The 21,905-nt window shown below is 29.2% G+C and overlaps 1 protein-coding gene across 2 annotated transcripts; it reads right to left on the bottom strand.

Moving 5' to 3' along the window:
* Positions 1–5,694: 5,694 nt before the first annotated feature.
* On the bottom strand, positions 5,695–11,380 carry LOC130671369 (uncharacterized). 2 transcript variants are annotated; one of them, XM_057475221.1, is made up of 11 exons: positions 11,242–11,380; positions 11,040–11,165; positions 10,357–10,512; positions 9,376–9,594; positions 8,207–8,275; positions 7,081–7,119; positions 6,526–6,594; positions 6,298–6,336; positions 6,107–6,169; positions 5,926–5,994; positions 5,695–5,830 (listed from the first exon to the last, which is right to left on the bottom strand). In XM_057475221.1, the coding sequence occupies exons 1-11, from the start codon at positions 11,243–11,245 to the stop codon at positions 5,724–5,726; spliced, it is 960 nt and encodes a 319-aa protein (XP_057331204.1). In that variant the 5' UTR covers positions 11,246–11,380; the 3' UTR covers positions 5,695–5,723. The 2 variants fall into 2 exon arrangements, with proteins under 2 accessions (XP_057331204.1, XP_057331205.1); XM_057475222.1 differs by having other exon boundaries at positions 5,704–5,827.
* Between the last annotated feature and the right edge of the window lie 10,525 nt (positions 11,381–21,905).

The following is a 21,905-nucleotide window of genomic DNA, read 5'->3' as shown; positions in this document are numbered from 1 at the left end:
TAAAAATTATATTAATTTCATTTAAATATTTTTAATTTATAAAAAAAATAACTCATTAGATTCCACTAAGTAAATTTGCCTGTATCCCTATTTACACTTTTTATTTTTTTTCATAACAACTTTTTACTGAAATTCAATATTAATTTACTAATTAATGATTAAATTAATCGTGAACCAAAGTTACTTAATGTTTACAAACAAATTATATTAACTTAAATAATTACGTTGATAACTGGTGGCACGGTTTAAAAATAATTCCGCCTGAAATTAACCAAACTTTTAGGTTTATAAATTTATGAGCCTGAAGTTAGCAGACAAAAGAAAAATAAAATATTTGACAGCGGATATCTTTTAAACAATTTGAATTATAAACAATTAAATGAATGGAATAGAATTCAATTGAAATAAACTAGATATGCTAGCAATTTTTTTTTTTTTTAGCTCACTGTTTTGGATTTATTCAAAAACAAAATTTTTAGCAAGCTAACCTGACATTTCAAATGATCGGAATAACTTCATATTGTATTACTTTCTTGATGAGACTATTATCTAAGGGTGGCTTGGTTTTTTTTTTTTTTTGAAAATCGAAAAAAAACTTTGGCACGTCAGAATTTTTGAACAAATCGTTGAAACGAAAAAAAAAAAAAAATACTCACCTCTTCGTTTTTTTATTATCTAGAGGTGCAATTTTTTTATTTTCGAAAATTGCTGTCATATTTTAAAAAAATGATAAAAACAAATTTTTCGAATTTTTTAACTAAGCATATAAGTGAGAAAAATTATTTTAAAGATAGAATTGAACATGCCGTCTTTTTCTCTTTCCAAGAGCTACGTATGCATGATTTCATTTTTTTCTATTTTAAATTAAATGGTCAATATGCTCAGTCAATCAAAATTTTAAGTTTTTTGAATTTTATACCTCGTTAATGGCGGTTTACCAAAATAAGCCTAAGATACATTTTTGTAGGGAATTTTATGTTCTACAAAAAAGGTCTCTTATGATTTTTTTATAAATCCATCTGTTCAAAAGTTATGGAAGCTTAAAGTCAAATTTATAGTAAATTTCGATGAGTGTGAATGTGGCCGACAATTAACAATTTTAAAATTTTGGAATAAATAAATAAAATGTAAGTACAATAAAAATTGAAAAATATGTGTGTAAATAATCGAAATATTAGTACCCGCATTATTTTTAATTTCATTGTTTTAATTTATTTATTTATTTACCTAAGAGATCGATTAAAGTCGAGTAAAACGCTATTTTTTTTAAAAGCTTGACAATAAAATGGAAATAAATTAACCGTTATGTAGAATTTAAAAGAAAATTTTCAAGGTTTATTTGTAGAGAATAAACCGTCTACAAAAAATTCCTTGGCATTTTATGATAAGTTCGGTAGTTTCGCTTGAAAAGTGAAAAGATCTCGAAATTTACTATAAATTTGACTTCAAGCTTCCATAACTTTTGAACAGATGGATTTATAAAAAAATCATAAGAGACCTTTTTTGTAGAACATAAAATTCCCTACAAAAATGTATCTTAGGCTTATTTTGGTAAACCGCCATTAACGAGGTATAAAATTCAAAAAACTTAAAATTTTGATTGACTGAGCATATTGACCATTTAATTTAAAATAGAAAAAAATGAAATCATGCATACGTAGCTCTTGGAAAGAGAAAAAGACGGCATGTTCAATTCTATCTTTAAAATAATTTTTCTCACTTATATGCTTAGTTAAAAAATTCGAAAAATTTGTTTTTATCATTTTTTTAAAATATGACAGCAATTTTCGAAAATAAAAAAATTGCACCTCTAGATAATAAAAAAACGAAGAGGTGAGTATTTTTTTTTTTTTTTCGTTTCAACGATTTGTTCAAAAATTCTGACGTGCCAAAGTTTTTTTTCGATTTTCAAAAAAAAAAAAAACCAAGCCACCCTTAGATAATAGTCTCATCAAGAAAGTAATACAATATGAAGTTATTCCGATCATTTGAAATGTCAGGTTAGCTTGCTAAAAATTTTGTTTTTGAATAAATCCAAAACAGTGAGCTAAAAAAAAAAAAAAATTGCTAGCATATCTAGTTTATTTCAATTGAATTCTATTCCATTCATTTAATTGTTTATAATTCAAATTGTTTAAAAGATATCCGCTGTCAAATATTTTATTTTTCTTTTGTCTGCTAACTTCAGGCTCATTATAAATTTTTATATGTAAGTTGGTACTGAGTCCCATCTTACATTGTAGTCAGTTAAATCTCGCATGGTAACTGGATAAGTGTGAAAATTCGTCCCAGTAAGAGAATACACCTCGGAAATTTCCCCCACCACCGAACATTTATGAACAGCGCATGCGCACAGAAAAGTGGGAGAATATTTAACACATAAAACATCCAGAGTGGGAGTAAAAACCGACGACACCCGAGGTGCATTCTCTTGTTGGGATGACAATAGATTTAAATAGGTCCTATTGGTAACATAGGACTGGTTACTATCATATAGATTGAACTGAGTACAATGTAAGATGGTAGCAATTACCATGTGAGATTCGACTCAGTCCAATTTTACGCAGTCCAATCTCGGATGGAACTGAGTACACTCGTTGTCATTAATGCCTGGCCCCCTGCATGAATAAGATTCTATAGCCTGGGGGACCAGGGATTAATGATAACAAGTGTACAATCTCGGATAAGACTGAGTTAAATGTACAGTCAGAACAAGTGATTCATACCGTCCATGGTTAGAAGCGTACCAACTGATAAATCTATGATGTGATAACTCCTTGCAGTAGATTTCTTGCTAGCATAGTTATATGAAGGACATTTATGTTATAAGATAAATCTATGTTAAAACTTTCCTATGCAGAATATTTCTATTGCCGGGGACATCTCTATGTAGGACATATCTATGCAAGATAAATAGGATAAATCTATATAGGACATTTCTGTTGCAGGACATCTTTATGCAAGATATATTTATGCAGGATATTTCTATGCAGGATATTTCTATGCAGGATATCTCTATGCAGGACATTTCTATGTGGCAGATTTCTATGCTAGACAAATAAATATCTAATTACATTTCTCCGTAATAGAATAACTTTAACACATAGATCTTAGTTTAAAAAAATAATAAATAGTGGAATATTTTTTTTTTTTATTGAGGCTTAAATTTATGACATCGATGATATTAATGATGAAAATTTAAGTCAAGAAATGTGTATTTTTTTGAAAAAAATAAAAAACAAATTTTAAAGGTTGATCAAAATTGTCTCATTGTCAATCGAGTAATTTAAAAAGTAACAACTCGTACAAAAATTTTCGGATAATTCTTAAATATTCAAATAATTCGGAAATTCGAATTTCGAATTGAACCTCAATTTTATTACCTCATAATATTACCTAATAATATATATTATAATTTCATTATATAATTTATAAACACATTGTTTATTTACTAAATTTATAAAAATATAACTATACGATTGAAACTAAAATTTTTGAAGTATGTGAGTTTAGAAAATTCTTTTACAGCGTTAATGAATAATTGTATTTTTTTATATTTACTCTTGAAGCCATAGTTTTACATATATTTGTCCTACATACAAATGTCCTGCATAGAGATGTCTTGCATAGAGATCTCCTACACACAGATATCTTACATAGAGATATCTTGCACAGAGATGTCCTGCATAGAAATATTCTGCATCGAATAATTTTGACATCGAAATATCTTGTAATATAATTGTTCTTAATTATAATTATGCCGACTCAGAAATTTACTACAGAGAGATATCCGAGCATAGAAATTTCTTGCATAGAGTTTTCCATTGGTACGCTTGTAACCATGGACGGTATGAATCACTTGTTCTGACTGTAGATTGTAGCCACTACAATGTAAATTGTAGCAGGTCCAATGTGAAAATTTTTTTCTCAACAGATGGGGCTCAGTACAATCTGACATTGTACCCAGTCAAATCTGGTTCTTTCCGTGTATCAATCAAACTTAAATAAAATATCCATTACTTAAAAAATTTTTAAAGGTTTCGGCCGCAATTTAAAAGTATAAATAGATATCGATTTATATATGGATGTTTATAAGTTTATAGATAAAAAATTTGATTATATGTATGTAATGAATTCTATTGTAATTTATGTACAAAACCAAATTCATCATTGGGTGCATTATTTACGTAGGATGTATCAATTTGATTATTTGAGTTATAAGTAGTGCCATGAATTTTTTCTCTCTTATAATCGTATAGCAGACTCGAGGATCAGACTACCATCAAGCGATTACCAGAGTTAAGCTGCGTCGACGAGGGTCATTAATTGGACAAAATCCTAATTAAATTACTTAATTAATAATTTACAGATTTTTTCAATGAAATTTAAAAAATGACTATATTCGTTCATACATGATTATATCTAATCATATATAATTATATATGATCAGATCTGATTATATATAGATTCATGTATAATTATACGAAATCATTTTTTATCGGGGAGTGATACAATTCCAAACTTTCAAAAAAAAATTTTTCCCATGTCATTTAAACGGGAAATCGTATGTGATGATCTCCTGCGTCAAAAAAATAACTTGATTTTTACTTTTATGACTTAATTAACTTGATTTTGACTGCTATAATTCTTTTGACTTGAATATGACTTTTTTAACTTAGAAATTCAAGTCAACTAAGTCAAATCCAAGACAACGTGACTTTAATTTGACTTCGTTGGCGTAAATAGGTACTAAGTAAGACAACTTGATTGAAATATGTTCAGAGTACCGAAAAAAGACGCCTGTGAAAACCAGAGCTCTTGATTTTGAGGTCGGGCATCACCAATTTCTATTTTCCATTTAAATAACACGGGCAAAATTTTTTTATTTTTTTCAAATTTTTTAGCTCACGAACCAATTAACGAATTTTTTGGTGCGATAAATATTTTTGTAAGAAATCGAACGCTCTACAAAAAATATCTCTTATTATTTTTCGATAAATCCATCAATTCAAAATTTATTTGTTGAAGTCTCACTTATAGTCAATTTTGAGATCTTTTTACTTTTCCGACGAAACTATCAGGCTTATTACAAAACGATATAAAAGCTTTTTTGTAGACAATTACATTTCCTACAAATTCTCTTTGATAAGGTTTTATAAAATTCCTCATTGTTTTCGAGTTATTTTCATTTTAATATCAAGCTCTTAAAATTAATTAGAAAATAATTTTTTTAAGAGCATGCGTTGACATGAACATAACGAAGAAGCTATGCGGAAATTCGAAAAACTTTTTTCATAATAATTTGTCAGGAATAAAATTACCTACAAAAAACTTTCTATGATATTTCGTAATAAGTCTGATAGTTTCGCCGGAAAATTAAAAAGATCGCAAAATTGGCCATAAATTTGACTTCAAGCTCCAATAACTTTTAAACAGATGGATTTATCGAAAAGTGATTAAAGACATTTTTCGTACAGCGTTCAATTTCCTACAAAACGCTTATCGCACATAAAAATTCGCCCAATCCCAAAAAAAAAATCTTAGAAGAAATTTCTTTATTAACAAAAGTATTAACTTACTATTTGTATAAATGGCTACAAAAAAAAATTTATTATATTAATAGTAAATTAGAAATACCATGGTTAATTTTTATATTATTTTTTATTAATACATTCTAAATTAGAAAACCATAATAAAATATATACGCAATTCTGTTGGCTGCCTCAGTTCATCGGAGTTTGCGCGTTAATTATTTTGTTTTTTATGTTCTTGTAAAGAACAGCTCTTGCGATACTATTGGCGCTAAGTTTACGTTTACCCTTCCAAGCTGCTGTAAGAAAAAAAAAACAGATTATAATCAATTATATTAATATTTTTAGAATCAGTTTTTGATATCTGTTAATTATAATATGTATTTCTACTAACCTTGACCTTGAGGGCGATTGGTGAAGGGCAGCTGTTGATTAAACGACCCCCTGCCGTCGCCTTTACTATCTACCAATTTTAAAATTATTATTTGAATAATAGTGAGATAAAATAGACATTAAAATCATGTAGCCCTATTTTTTGTTGAGATTAAACTGTTTCAAATAATATTTGAACTTACTGATTTTATGCTGCTGTGGATAACTGTCCTGTACGTAGTGCTGTACTCCGTGATCACTAACATCTAGAAATAAATAAAACTCGATTATTTAGTCTAAACTTATTAATTTCTTCAGAAACATGTAGAAGCCAAGGTGACAGAAATCACTAATAGACAAAAATAAGAATAATTGATCATCAAAATAAACTTACCGTAACCATAGTTGGATCGGTAATGAACGGGATATCTAGCTGTAAATGAAAAACATGAAAAATCTGTTAACTAATATTATAAAAACCCAATAATTTATTATATAAGCTTTATAGAAAAATATCAATAATTGTTTTTAGGCTACACTCTTCCATTTACACTGTAAACGATTGACGTTAAATCCGGGTAAATCACATGAAGACATAATACGTTAAAATCATTGGACTTACCATTACTTATAGAACGACTACTATCACGGCTGCCACTCGGTTGTTGTTGAGAACTTTTGCCTCTTTCATCTAAATAAAGTCGTAATTTTATTATTATATTTATTCTTATTTATTGTATAAAAAAATACACTGCGCTACAAGTGCCACAAGAGCGTATAGATAGTTATAAGCTCTTATGGAATTCGGAGGTTCGAAGGGCAGATAATTTTTTTCTTTTATACTATACAACGTATAGATTACGTTCGAATTTAAAAATACTAAGTTTGCTCGATCGATACCTGTTTTGATACGCTCTTAATGCTTCTACTATCTATCTCAGGAACCACAATTGTGTGCCAAAAAAAATAAAAAATAAGTAAAATTGATATTTTGACATGTATCATCACGAAACAAATCCATCGACAAAAAAAAACAAATAATAATAAACAATTTTTTTTAAACGCTCAAATGCTCTTCTTATTATTTTTTTTTTTTTTGGCCCGAATACTCTCTTATGGTACCTGTAACACGATGTAAACGCAAAACTAAACTACTTGACCGTTAAAATTTACTTACTGTCATCATATCCGTCACTGTAATGGTCGGGAGATCGAGCTGAAAATAGGAAACACGAAATATTTGATTAGTTCACATTATGATAACACAGTAGTGTATCAACTACATTCTATCGAATACTATTAATAATTAAACTTTCGTCAGCATTCTAATTACACTATTGAAAATTGACATTGAATTTAGTATAAATAGTTTGAAGACATTGGCAAGACCAGTTCAGACCAAAGACAAAAATATTAGTCTGATTACTTACTTAGTTTATTTTATTATGATTTTATTAATTACTTATTTGTTAGAATTAAGGGGGACAGCCACTGTGAGGATAAAAAAAAATAGGTGATTTTCGGGAATTTTTTTGACTGGAATAATAAAGGAACTTGGGGATCGGGTTTTTTTTGTTTTCTAAAGTATACATTGAAGATAATTCTCCTAAATTTTCATTAAAAAATATCATGTTGTTACAAAGTTATAAGCATTTTTGTGGAGCAAGAAAAAAATTTCCCCCACCATGGTGTCATCTCTAACTCAAAAACGGATTATCAGAAACAAAAAAACCAAATGGCGTTGTAATCTGTATGTATGTGGTTATCGTTGCACATAGGGGATTTTGAAAATTTGGATTTGAAAAAAAATGGCGACATTAAAAATTTTTTCGTTATTTTTTCTCCTTTTTTTGGATTCAAACAGCCCTAAAAAATCTTGTAAATCAAAATTTTCAAAATCCCCTATGTACAACTTTAGCTACTGAATAGACGAATACGGCAAAAAAAAAAGTTGCGAATCGGTTCATATTTATGCAAATTACAGATGCCACCAGTTCAAAAAAAGTAGTTTCGAGAAAAATGCGTTTAAAGTTTTTAGTTGATGCAACAGTCAGTTGGCGCGCTGTCACAAAAATGACTATAACTTGAAAAATATTCGGAATTTTCATATAAAACTCTAGATACATATTTTTGAACATATAAACTTTGATTTTATAAAAAAAAAAAAAAATTTTTTTTTTAAATTTCACAGTGGCTATCCCCCTTAAAAATAGATGAAAATACAAATATACGATGGATTTTAATTTATTTAATTACTTCGAGCGTACTAAAAACAAATATGATGTTAGAATCTTTGGACTTACCATTACTTCTTGAACGACTCCGATGACCCTTGCCACTTAATTGGTGTTGAGGACTGCTGCTTCTTTTTCCTAAATAAAGTCGTAATTTTATTATAAAATTCATCCTTATTTATTTTATAAAAAAATATACTGCGTTACAAGTGCCACAAGAGCGTATACACTGTTAAAAATAATTTGAAAATTACAATACAAAAGGAATTGAATTTTCATAACTAGATATTTGAATTGTATTTTCAATAAAAAGGCTTCAAATTTAATGTACGTAATTTAATAATCAAGCTGGTATTTAAAATTAAGATAAAACATATGAATTTTAATAAACGTACTTAAAATTTATACTTGTTTTTTAAATTTTCAAACCAAGGATTGTGTAGTGAAATATATAATATCTGTGTGAGTAATGTGAGCGGTGTACATTGGACTTTATTATTGTTAAGTTTTTCTTTCCTCAATAATATAAAGTAAATAAAACTTGTGACTGAACTGAACATCATTGACAGTATAATAAATGATAAAATGATAAAATGATACAGTATTAAATGTGATATACACTGTTAAAATAATTGTTTGAATTTTCAAAACATTGTATATAACTCAATAAACACATACAATTGTGTTTGAAATTTCATTGTAACGATCGTATAGAATTTAAAATACACGCTTTTGAATTTTCAAATAAACGCTTCAGATTTTTGAATTCATTTATTTCAAAATTAAAAAGAAAGTATTTGAAAATTAAAAAAAAAGTATTTAAAAATTTAAAAAAAAGTATTTGAATATTAAAAAAATTATATTTGAAAATTCAAAAAGAAGTATTTGAAAATCCAAAGTGTTAATTTGAAAATTCAAAAACATGTATTTTAAATTCTATATGAAATTAGTAATGAAATTTCAAGCACAAATGTATGTGTTTATTGCGTTATGTACAATCTTTGAAAATTCAAACAATTTTTTTAACAGTGTATAGATAGTTATAAGCTCTTATGGAATTCGGAGGTTCGAAGGGCATATAACTTTTTTTTTTTTTGCCAAATAACTTATATTTTACGCTAAAGTTTAAAAATACTTATTTCGTTTATTCCAACTTGTTTTTAAGCTCCTCCATGCTCATGACATCTACCTCGGTAACCATAATAATGAAGAAAAATTTAAATCAATTTATTAATTACCGTCGCTGGAGCTTAGATTGAAGGTTTCTTCGTCGTCTTTTTTCTTTTCTTTGTCATCAATGGCAGGAATTTTTCCATCTGAGTTCCTGTTATCCTCGTTATCTCTATTGCTTCCTTTTGTAATGATGGCTAGTATAATTTCCTTTAGCATGTTGGCTGATCCGGGCTCTAGTTTTTCTAGCCACCATTTTAATCCCTCAGCTTTATCAATCATTTTATCTAAAACAAAATAATAATTTCGAATGATTGTCAACGCAATGACTACATGCTTATCATATGTTTATATATTCATATTGTTTTTATTTATCCATTCTCAAACACTGCCCCGCAATGATTAAAAATTTTTAACGACTTTCAATTGTCAGATGTGGATCAAAATTTCATCAATTAGTTAGAAAAAATATAAATCTTAATTAAAAAAAGGGAAACGTATAGTAGTAATTGCACCAATCTATACATTCCGAAAAAATGACGTACTATTCATATCAATGGGAAGTTTAATGAAATTTGTGGAATAAATTTCAGTAAAAGCTCACTGTCAATTTTATAATTTAAATTTTCAAATTTTTCAGGCTTAAATTTATTCAATAAATTTAGTTTAACGCTTACTTGATAGGAACTGTAAGTAATTTTTCCAAAATTTTATATCTCGGTGAAATTACATGTACCTGAAGATCGGAAGGTTTTTTTGGAAAGAACCTCTACGTTGTCTTTTTTTCAACTACAGTCTCAATTACTCTTTAATTTATTAATAAAATTTCCACGAGCTGCAAAGTCCACTCGGTTATGTCAGTTAAAAGTTATTTCATATTTAAAAAAAATGGGGGGTCTGAAAATGCCGTTGATATTAATTTTTATGCATGTACATATGAATATATGCATATATTTATATTGATACAGATGGGTAAATAGATCGATATTATATTTTTATATTATTTATGTTCATATTATATTAAAAATTTATATTTTTAATAATTTTACCTTCCTCGTAGAGTGTTTTTTTGTCGCTTCCTTCATCCTTTGTTTCATCAGTTACTTCCACGGCAACATCGATGACTTTTTTACTTATGTCGGTCCATATTTTATCTAATTCGTCAATCCGACTTTTCAATACTTTCACTCGTTCCTCGTTCAAAACTAAAACATAATAATTGATCCGATTGATTATCAAAAAGCTTACCACAATCACGTGTTATGTTTACATATTTGTACCATTCTCTGCCAATATATATATATATATATATATATATATATATATATATATTGTAGTGGTTGGTATCTCAAATTAATATCACTTATACACTACAATGATAACACACTTATATTAGAAATAATAACACCACAATTAACAGCAGTAAAAGAAAGCAAGGGCAATATATAATTTATTGAGATACAATGTTTGCTGTTTAACTGTCAATATACGACTGACTGGCTTTAATCGCGCATCTATAAAACAAGAGAAGAAGGCATTTGTTTTCTAGCTATCCAAATATTTAAAAGATCAGTTTCACATTCGTTACAATATATATATATATATATATATATATATATATATATATATATATATATATATATATATTTATAAAATACATATGTAGACAACTAGATTGATATATATTGTATTTTTATGTATTGATTTTTATATTATATTTTATATAATTTACCGTTCTCGTCATCACAACTCTGCGGTTCTCTCGATTCTGCCTCCTCAAGTTCCGCTTTAATCGAATCTTTTAATCCACACAAGTAGTGCAACTGCTTTTGAAAAAGTGGTAAATTTTTGTATTTTTCTGAAAATTTAAATATAAATGAAGTTTAATCTTATTTCATAAATATTCATAAGTTAGCAAGTGACAATACACTTACCCATTTCTAGGCCTAAACTTCTTTGTTGTTGCACACAATAAAACAATGGCACACGACATGAAATATAATACACGTGTTAATTGGAAAAGAAAACCGTTATTGGTCGAATGGTAAAACAGTGACACCCAATGTTACCAATTACAAGTATCAACATTTTTTACTGTCTCTTTCTTTACTGTCTGACGCGACGACTTGGAGCGCGCTGCTTAGTGCGCATGCCATGAGGTATGTAGAAAGAAAGCACGCTGCCTTCGTTCTTCGTATGATGCGATAGATGTTACAGTTGAAAGAGAGATAGACGATATTTTCTTTATCTCTCATTGGCAGCCATGTTGAAGCGCGCATATTGTTAGATTCAAAATACCTTGGTGTTAAGAATTTTCATATTTTTTTTCGTCTACGTTCGATTTTGAGATTTATGGCTCGTTCATAAAATTTTTCAATAAGCGATAGATATTTCAGCACAATTCCTCATTAATTTTTAATTGATTAATTAAACTTTTTTTTTGTTGATGCGACAGAAAAATAATAGGAAAAATTAATGTCAATCATTTATTGAGTAAAAAATTGAAAACTGCATTAACTTTTATTATTTGTTTATTGAATGCATAATTGAAAATTTGATTAGCTTGAAGTCTCAATTTGAAAAAAAAAAAAATGTTGGAAAATCCAAAAGTGCACACCTCAATCGCTCATTTTATTTTTAATCATTACTTTTATTATATAATATTAATGTATTTTTTTTTTATTATAAACTTAAATTCAACTTAGAAATTATCAATTTGATTTTTTTATTTCTTATTTTCAGTTTAATATTTTTTTACTAACATTTTTTTTTAAATATCCCACCTTTTGTCTTAGATGTCACTTTTTTTCAAACATATTGATACGCTAGTGCTGCCACCAGTAGTTGATAGAGAGAAACAATGGAAAACATAAAAACAACAGTAAAAATAGCAGCTAAATTTTTCACGAATGATCAGTTTTACGTCGTTAATTAATTACAATTAAACTAAAAGGATTCAGATAGTACAAATTTGGCGAATACTCACCTCTACTCAAAATTTCTTTACTCAAGCACAAAGACGACATCTATACTCTGTGACTATATTCAATGACAACTGTACTCCACTAAATTTTTGTAAACATCTCATCTATATTATGTTTACTCAAAGTCCTCTATATTCAAAGACATCTTTACTCAATATCCAAAGATAAAAAAGATTGACGATAATGAAGTAATTCATAGATAAGACTATTCGGAAAGTCAATAACGAAGAAAATTAAAAAAGTATTTAAATATTAAATAAAGAAAAATTAATTTTTAAAATAATGGAAAATGTTTTTATCGTTTTTACTTTGAAAACAATTAAAAAAATCTAAGCGTCGGTTGACCCTGCGGGCCAGCCCCAAAACTTCCCGCTGTTTTCGAGCTCTTTGAGCTCGGAAACATTGTTGTGAGTACATTTTCGAGCTCTTCGAGCTCGAAAATACTATTGTATCCCATTCTTTTCGAAAAAAAACCGTTTTTAGCATTTCTTTCTCCCACGATATCTCACGAACAAATCGACCGATTTCGATGTTTGAGGCGGCAATCGACGTGTTTTATTGAGTTCTAGAGCTGATCAAATTTTGAAATCGTTTGGTTTAGTCGTTTCAAAGATATTCGCAAAAAACCGTTTTTTGGCATTTCTTTTGCCCACGATATCTCACGAACGAATAAACCGATTTTGATGGTTGAGGCGGCAATCGAAAAAATTAGTTTTTAATAATTTGTTTTTTTTTTTTTTTTCAGGCACGTATTTCTATGACCGCGATGCTGGGTTGCCTGCACATGATGCAAGATATGGTATAACTCGTGCGATGCACAGGGACTGAAAGCTGCCTTGGGTACGTTGATATGGCACGCACGACAAGATAAATCATTTTCGTCAGCCTCTTCATCATCAAAGCTCATTCCGCTCGTTGTTTCATGAATCCAGGGGGCTTCCTCCGGCTCATCCAAAAGTACAATTTCATTTGCTGTAAAAACATAAAATTCAATTCATTAAAAATTTTTTCATTGCATTTGAATCAATTATTTTATATTATATGTGGATATATATAGGGGAGGGAGGGGCAAAAGGGGGTAGGGTAAGCAAAACGGGGTACCCCCAAAATTTCATAAAAAAAATTTTTTTTTTTTTTTTCGTCTAATTACTATAAATTCGATATATTTGGGCATTTTTAGCCCTACGCACGACACCTGGGGCAAAACGGACCAGCCGAAAATTATGAAAAATTGATTTTTTCAAATTTTTATCGTCAAATTAAAAAAAATTTAATATATTAATCCATTTGTCGGCTAATTTTCTACAGCTGGGGCAAATTTAGCCACTAAAAATATTCGGAAATAATATTTTATTTTTTAATTGATAGAATTTTTTAAATAATGCAAAATAATCTGTAATCTAAAAAATCAAAAAACACGTATTTTGGGTTCAAAATAATGAAAAATAAGAAATATAGAATTATTATTTTTAATAAATAACAATTAGTAATTAAGCTAATCGAGGGGAAACGATTTATTACACCTAGAAAATATTTTTTTGAGTAATATAAAACCAAAAACAGTTGTCAAGAGAAAGAAATACATTTTTAATGATGAAAAAAATTTAAAAAAAAAAAAAAAAAATTATAAATTTTTGAAGGGGGGCCTCTCTGCTCCACAAAAAAATTTTTTTTTGCCTTCGTATCCACCAATGATGTGAAATATAATTTTTCGTTATGTATATAACATATGAAAAATTTAATTTAATGAAATTTAATCAACTTTCAAAAATTTTTTTTTTTCAACTTTTTTTAAGGGTACCCCATTTTGCCCGCCAAAAACAAAAATTTTATTTTGCAACGGCAGCTTAAAATTTTGTCTATTTACCTTGAATGCCATTAAAAACACAAAGATTTAGCGTATTTTAGTCCTCGAAAACTTAGTATTTCCTTAGGTACCCCCTTTTGCCCCCCCTCCCCCTCCCCTAATATTTTTTTTTTTCACTTACATTGCTGCCGGTCAACTGCGACATCCAAGCGCGAGTGTATTTCTCGTCTTGACCTTCCTATTATTGTCATAAAATCCAAAAGTTGACATCTGTAAGCATTCAAGAATCATTATTCATTTCATTAAATTTTTTAATTCTTCTGCAAATATGACTTTTGAAGAATTTTAAATATTATAAATTTACCTTCCTGTCAATAATCTATCCGTTAGGACCCTAGCAGTTTCGTTGTAATAATTAGTACTAAGTCTTCGGTAGTTCCGATCCCACCGACTTTTCTCAGAACTAATGAATGTTGAAAGTTTTTCTGAAAACAAAAAAATTACAATAGTCTTACAATATAATTACAATCATCGATATTAAATTAATGTTACTGTTATTTACTTAAAAAATTTTCAATCGATGGATGGAATTCTCCAAAGTGGCTAATCAAATTTGCATTAAAAGTTTTGCTCAATTCCACCGCACACTACGGAGCACTCCATATTGAAATATTGTTCTTTTGTTGTTTTATTTCTTCATTTAAAAATTTGTCATAATCCAAATGACTCGGATTCCTGTCCCTGTGCGCCCGGAGCATTTCTGAAATAATCCCTATTGCTCCATCAAACAATGGCAACGGCACAAATGACAGGCTCCATGTGAGGTTCAACATTGCTGCTTGGCCATGGCTGCGGTTAGGTAGATCCATAGATTGCCACTTCCGGAAAAAACCCTGAAGAATAGTAAATTAATTATTATTATAAGTATTGGCCGACGATTATATTATTATTATTTTAATTAGTCTGTGTAGCTTAAATCTTACCCTGGCGACTTTGACCCACGTTCCTCTGCGATGGATTCGAGACATAGATATTTTTAATGATGTCAATAATTCTTTATCGCAATCGCAGCTTATGTTCTTCAAATTTTCATCAATTCCTGGAATTGAATATCTTATCCAATTCCAAATTGATGCAAATAATAACTGGGATTTTTTATTACACAGTGCAAACAATACCGGGGTGCCCTGTTAAATAAAGAAATCTTATTTGTAAATCACACAATACAATTTTTTAATTTTAATCAAATATTTCATCTTACTGTATTATCCCGTCGCAGTATGATTGTTAGCAACAAAGAACAATTTATTTGTGAGGGTACGCACTGAAATAAAAATAAATTTGATTAAAAATTAAGAACATTAATTTCATAATGTTTCAATTTTTTGTTAATTGATATTCATTACTTACTTGAAAAGACATGTCAATGTGCCATTCTGACACTTGTCCTAGTTGTTTTATCAATTCTGTGTCACCAAACAGGTAACTAATAGAATCATCAACGCCAGTGACTTGGCCTTGATAAATTCTACCGGTTACCGGATCAATTAACAAATTATCACCTAGATCTTCAAATCTTGGTGGTATATTTGCAAGACGTGGGTTACTGTAAGTAATTAAAAAAAATTAATAAATAAACCAGAATTAATAATTAAAATTAAATTTACATTCAAAATTATATATTTACTTTCTTCGGGGTAATCCTCTTACTACTGGTGTTCTTCGAGCTGGTGTACGTAATTCGGTAGGTATTACCTCCGGTGGAGGGTGATTGTGGTTCCCAATTTTCAAAAATCGACCGTTATTCAATAGCCATAACTTTACTTGACACCGCCTAGTAGAATTGTAACTGCTACATACATAGCGCTGGCTATTTTCGTTATGATGCCTTTGGTCTAAATTGAATGAATACCCTTCATACGTTACGCTAGTCATGACGAAAAAACTTTTCACTGAAACAAAAGATATTTCAAAATTTAGGCCTCAATATATACCAGCGCTTTGAAAATTTTGGGTTTTTTTCGACTAAATGTTCACATTTACTTTATATATTATGTAAAACTTCGAACTTTGAAAAATGCTACGCTGCGTAAAATTAAAACACATCTCATTTGCAATGCACACTAAATTGAATAAAATAATGTTGTTTTTACAATTAAAAGTTTTTTATCCGTTACGCGGCTGAGAACCTGATTTTCTTAGCCCTGTTCAATTTATTTTTTATAGAACACGAGTATCATTACAAAATATTTGGCCCTCAAGTACATAATAATCTCCCGGGTCAAAAAATTAGAACTGATTTAAATTAAATGATAAATTCAAATATTTTTCCTTTAATTTAAGTTTATAAATCGTATTTATTTTATATAGGAATTTAATCTGTTTTTGTCCGTACTAGTCATTATCCAGGCCAATATCAGACTTATTTTCGTATGATATTTGGTCTGTTTTCAATCGGGTTTAGACTAAAAACAGACTTTTTTATTATAATTATTGGTCTGTGTTCAATTGTTTTTAAGGACAAAAACAGACTTTATTTACTATGATTTTTAATCCGTGTTCAATTGTTTTTAAGGACAAAAACAGGACTTTTTATAAATATAAATAATAATAATAATAATCTAGAATTATAAATTTATTTTAATTTTCTTGGTATTTGAAATATGCTAATACGCTTCGGTAATAAGATGTCACACGGAGAAAAATGTTGGCTCAAAACCTACCAATTTTTACAAAGCTGTCGACTAAACTTGAAATAGGAAGTAAAGCATCCAAAAAATTATTGTGCTCTTACAAAAAATGATTATACTGTATCACATTACTTATTTTACGCGCGAGAAACTTATCGATAAGCTTTAATATCAATTACTCTCATACATTATAATAATTTTGATGCAGCATAATAATTTATTAGAAGAGTATAGTAATTTTTTGGATACTTTACTTTCTGTTTCAAGTTTGGTCGACAGCATAATAAAAATTGGTAGATTTCGAGCTAACATTTTTCTCCATATAGCACAAGAATTTTGATGTTTTCTCATGCCAAAATATTTTCAATTTTATCCAATAAATAAGAAAAAATTCTTGACATTTTAAGAGTTATTTTATCACTTTTATTCAATGATATACATTCAATGAAGACAACTAAAAATTAAGCTGTCAAATTTTCATTAACTGCCGACATTTTTAAACAAAAGATACTAAATAAATAGTAAATAAAACAATATCAATTCTGCAACTTAATATTTTTTTATAAATATTGCCCATAAATAAAAATTTTATAAGTCCATGATTTAATCTAGTTTTGTCCTTGTAAATTTTCAGAACTAAAATTTTTTAAAGTTCACGAATTAATCTAATTTAGTCTGCTCGTAACGCAATTGTTTTTTAAAACATCAGGTCGAAAACAGCTTAAAATTTTTATAGAAGATCAGAAACAGATCAAATAGTCCAATCAGACTAAAATCAGGTAAAATTTTTCAGTCCGGGTAGATCAAAAACAGATTAAAATTTTTATCGAAGTTCAATAACAGACCAACTAGTCCAAATACAGTCCAGTTAGACTAAAATCACATCGAACTTTTCGACCCGGGCTTCTTTTTTCATTTAAATACTACACATTCTAAACAAGTAATGACTACTTAAATGAACTAAAATTGCCAATATCATTATTCATAGGGGAGAGGAGGGGGTTGTCTATGTCCCAATAAATATTTATTTCGGAAAATTGTTTCATCCAATGCTAAAATAAATATTTACTTCTAAGGAAGAAGAACTTAACGCAGTAGTCATGCTCAACCTCCGAGTCACCGTTTTTTATTTTAGAACGGAAAATTAAATTTAAAATAGAATTGAAAGATTTATACTGAAATATCAAAAGTTTTGATGTTAAATAATACGAAGATTAAAAAAAAAATTGATATAAATTTAAAAAATAAAAAATTTGTAAATTATTTAATTTATAAAAATATTAATTCAATATTAATTAAGCGTCCTATTGTACGTATGCAATGTATTCGCACATCTAAGAAATAAATAAAGGATGAAATTCCCCGCAATTGTTTAACTCATAGCAATCTGAGAACTAATGAGCTAGTGAGAACAATAAAAAATAAAATTTTTAATCATATATTTATACGAAAAATTCTAAAAGTTTAAAATTTTTTTTTCTTAATTTTTTAATGCATCTAAAAAAAATCGATGATTGGATTATTTTTGTATTTTATAACGAATAATAATTTATACTAGATACAAATTAACTCATTAGCTCATTATTAAAGATCCCTAGCAGATCCGAATTACGGTAAATTACAGCAATTTACCGTAAATTACCGCAACTTACCGCAATTTCGTCGAAACTACGGTAATTTACCGTATATTACCGTGATTTACCGCAATTTACCGTAAATTGCGGCCAATTGCCGTACCTTGGGTAATTTACGGTAAATTACCGTAGAGCTTCGACGAAATTACGGTAAATTGCTGTAATTTACCGTAATTCGGATCTGCTAGGGTAACATCTAACACCGCAAAATAAGATCATACTACGGGAAAAATAGCGTAAATATACTGGAATAAAAATACAGCATTCTATATTGATGAATGTAGATCAAATTATTAATTTTTTACATTTATTAGAAAAAATCAAAGTAGATCGAAAAATTAAAAAGTTATTAAATTGTATAGATTTTAATCTATACCTTTAATGTGAGAAAATCTAAGTTATCTGAATACTTGTAATGATATCAATGTAGATCTACAATTTGAAAGTTCGGTCAACACTGATGAGAACAGATTTCTTTACGATTTGAATAATATCCAGCACTACACAATACCAAATCTTAAAGACACGGTACCGAAATGTCAAGTAAAGACAGTTGTTTACAGTCAAATATCCGATTATCAACAGACATTCCAGTGAAAAGCTTCACATTACAGTAAAATACAGCAAATTTACCGCAATTATATGGTGAAATACCGCAATTTTACAAAACTTCTACGGTAAAGTACTGCACTGTTACCACAACTTTACGGCGAAAATGCGGCATTTTTACCGTAAACTACCGTACTTTCACCGCAACATTGCCGCAAATTTACCGCAGCTTCACCGCAAATTTGCCGTAAATTTGCGGCATTTTGCCGTAAATTACTGCAATTTACCGTAATTTGCCGTAGATTGCGGTAATTTACGGTAAATTACCGCAATTTACGATAATTCTGCTAGACGCCGTAAATTACGGCAAATTACGGTAAATCACTGTATTTACCGTAATTCGGATCCGCTAGGGATACGTCCACTATGAGAAAATCAACGATGAACTGCAGTTGTGAGACTCGATGTTATGAGGTTAGTAGAGCGTTATCAATAAAATTATTCGAATTTTCAATTTAACAGATACCAGAAGTCAAGTAGTTATAAAAAAAATAATAACAGTTATCAAAGCTCTTACTTATAATACTAGTAAATGGAATCTGAAAAATTACTTTTTTATTCTAAAACGTGTGATTTCAAAATTTCTGTTAATTTCATAAGAAGATGACTTATAAATAAAAAAAAATGGATAAAAATTCCAAAAAAATAAATTACGATAATATACAGTCATTTAACTATAATCAGTACCAATTGGTGTTAGTAAAGAACGATAATAATGAACTAAACGCCAAGAAACTTAAAATGTTTTTAAAAAAAATTTTCTATTTTGAGCAAAATTAGAAAATTGTTATTTTATCAAGGCTCGAACTCCATTAAATCGTAAAATTTACTGTAGAATACTTTAATTGTCAATAGAGGTGTAGCGGCAAAAACACCTTTCGCAGTAGTAATCCAACACTTTCTCCAACACTTTCCTTTAAACTACCTCTAAAATACGGCAGTAGCTTGTAGTTAACTTACGGTTAGGGTGGCTATCAGGGAAGTCTTCTATATTCAAAGACATCCTGTACTCAATAATCTACAGATAAAAAAGATTGTCGATAATAAAGTAATACATAGATAAGACTTTTCGGAAAATCGATAACGAAGAAAATAAAAAAAATATTTAAACCCTGATAGCCAAGTTAGCCGCAACTTGTCGACAACCTACTGCCGCAACCTGTCGTTAAGTTGGCCGCGCGAATTGGCATTTCCATAAGTTGACGGCAACCTGTCACTAACTTTCTTAGAAAGTTGGTGGCATAAGTTGGCATTCCATTAGTTGACGGAAAGTTGCCTTCAATTTTCTCCGACAGTTGGCGACAGGTTGCGGCAGTAGATTGTCGTCAATTTTCTATGAAAGTAAGCCACAACTTGTTTTCAACAGTTACAAAAGCTGAAAGTTGTCGTCGTTGGTCGCCATCAGTGTACACTAACTTTCTGACCAGAGAGTCATGCTATCAGGGTTGCACTTTAATTTTTACAATCATTTTGACGTCCAAATACAGCTGTCGATTTACGGCAAGATGGAACTTCTGTTTGACGTCAACTTGGCGTCAGAGTGGCTATCAGAGCTGGTGACAACTTGTAGTCAACAGTTGAGAATGCAGAAGTTGTTGACAAGTTGTCGCCAACTTGATCGCAACTAATTCACACCAACTTTCTGACCTGAATGTTTTGCTTTTTGGGTAAAATATTTTCGAATTACCATCTTATCGGTATTGTAGCTTGCAGGCAAGAGGCAGCGTAAGATAAAACAATCTGTAGAAAACTTCTTAACCGACTGGCTGTAATGTACATGCATATCAATCAGCAATAAAATCAGATAAATTATTTCTTTACTCCCGGTAATGTAACTTATTTCAAATTTAAATTTTTTTGTTATTGATTATAAAATCAAATTAAAACAAGAATTTTCAATCGCGTGTTTCTCTGGCTGAGGAATAAGATACAAAAGTAGAGATTCAACAGTAATTATTTAAATTAATTTTTGTTTCAGTACAAAATAAGTATGACAACTCTTTTTGATTAATTAAATATATGAGCTATGATAAATTCTCTAAATTTAACTAAAATTATTTTCTACAAAACTATTTTGAAATGATCAACAAATTCAATTTGCTTCTCACCTAAATTTTGTTCTGATTTAATAACAAGGAACAAGCAAGCATTTACGTCATTCACAAACTGGAGCGTGCACACACATATTTATACCTGTTAAGTTAAGTAGGATGCAGGAAAATTCCAAACTGTATTAAATTCATAAAGCAAGACTGCTATTGCTTGCCGGCTGAGCAAGCTTGTATAAAGCATTTGCAGAAGAGGATATACGTTAATTTCTAATACTCGATTAATAATACGAAACAAAGTGGACTGTTAGAAAATTATATAGTTACATGCCATGAACATTGTTGCTATTTGCGCTAACAGAATTAATTCACTAGCACTCTATTATGTTCACTTTGGCCTAATAACGTCCATAAAGGGTTTGATTATTAATTTATATTTGCAGTCTGCCATATAGTATTGAAAATTTTAATAGTTCCTATTGACATAATTTAATTCATACTACAATCATAAACTTTTCATAATCACAATAACAATGTTAGCATAAATAATATTTCCATTGCTATATATATAGACATCCATAGTTAAAATCAGTAGATGACAGTCCGTTTCCGGCAGCCAGATCAGGATAGCTATTAGGCGCGGAGAATATTATTCACTAGTGGTACAAAGCAATTCTAAACGCAAATGCAGATTCCACTATATCCAGGATATGGCATTTGTACAGACAATACGTAATTATGGGGAGCGTTGATCGATACCTCGATGTCATTGAAACGATCGTCAGCCTGACAATGACTGCTAGACTGATGAGGATAGCTTTTGTCC

The sequence above is a fragment of the Microplitis mediator genome, chromosome 7 (genome assembly GCF_029852145.1).
Source record: "Microplitis mediator isolate UGA2020A chromosome 7, iyMicMedi2.1, whole genome shotgun sequence".
Lineage (NCBI taxonomy): Eukaryota > Metazoa > Arthropoda > Insecta > Hymenoptera > Braconidae > Microplitis > Microplitis mediator.
The sequence above is the reverse complement of the archived record's forward strand: the minus strand, read 5'-3'. Positions and strand labels throughout refer to the sequence as shown.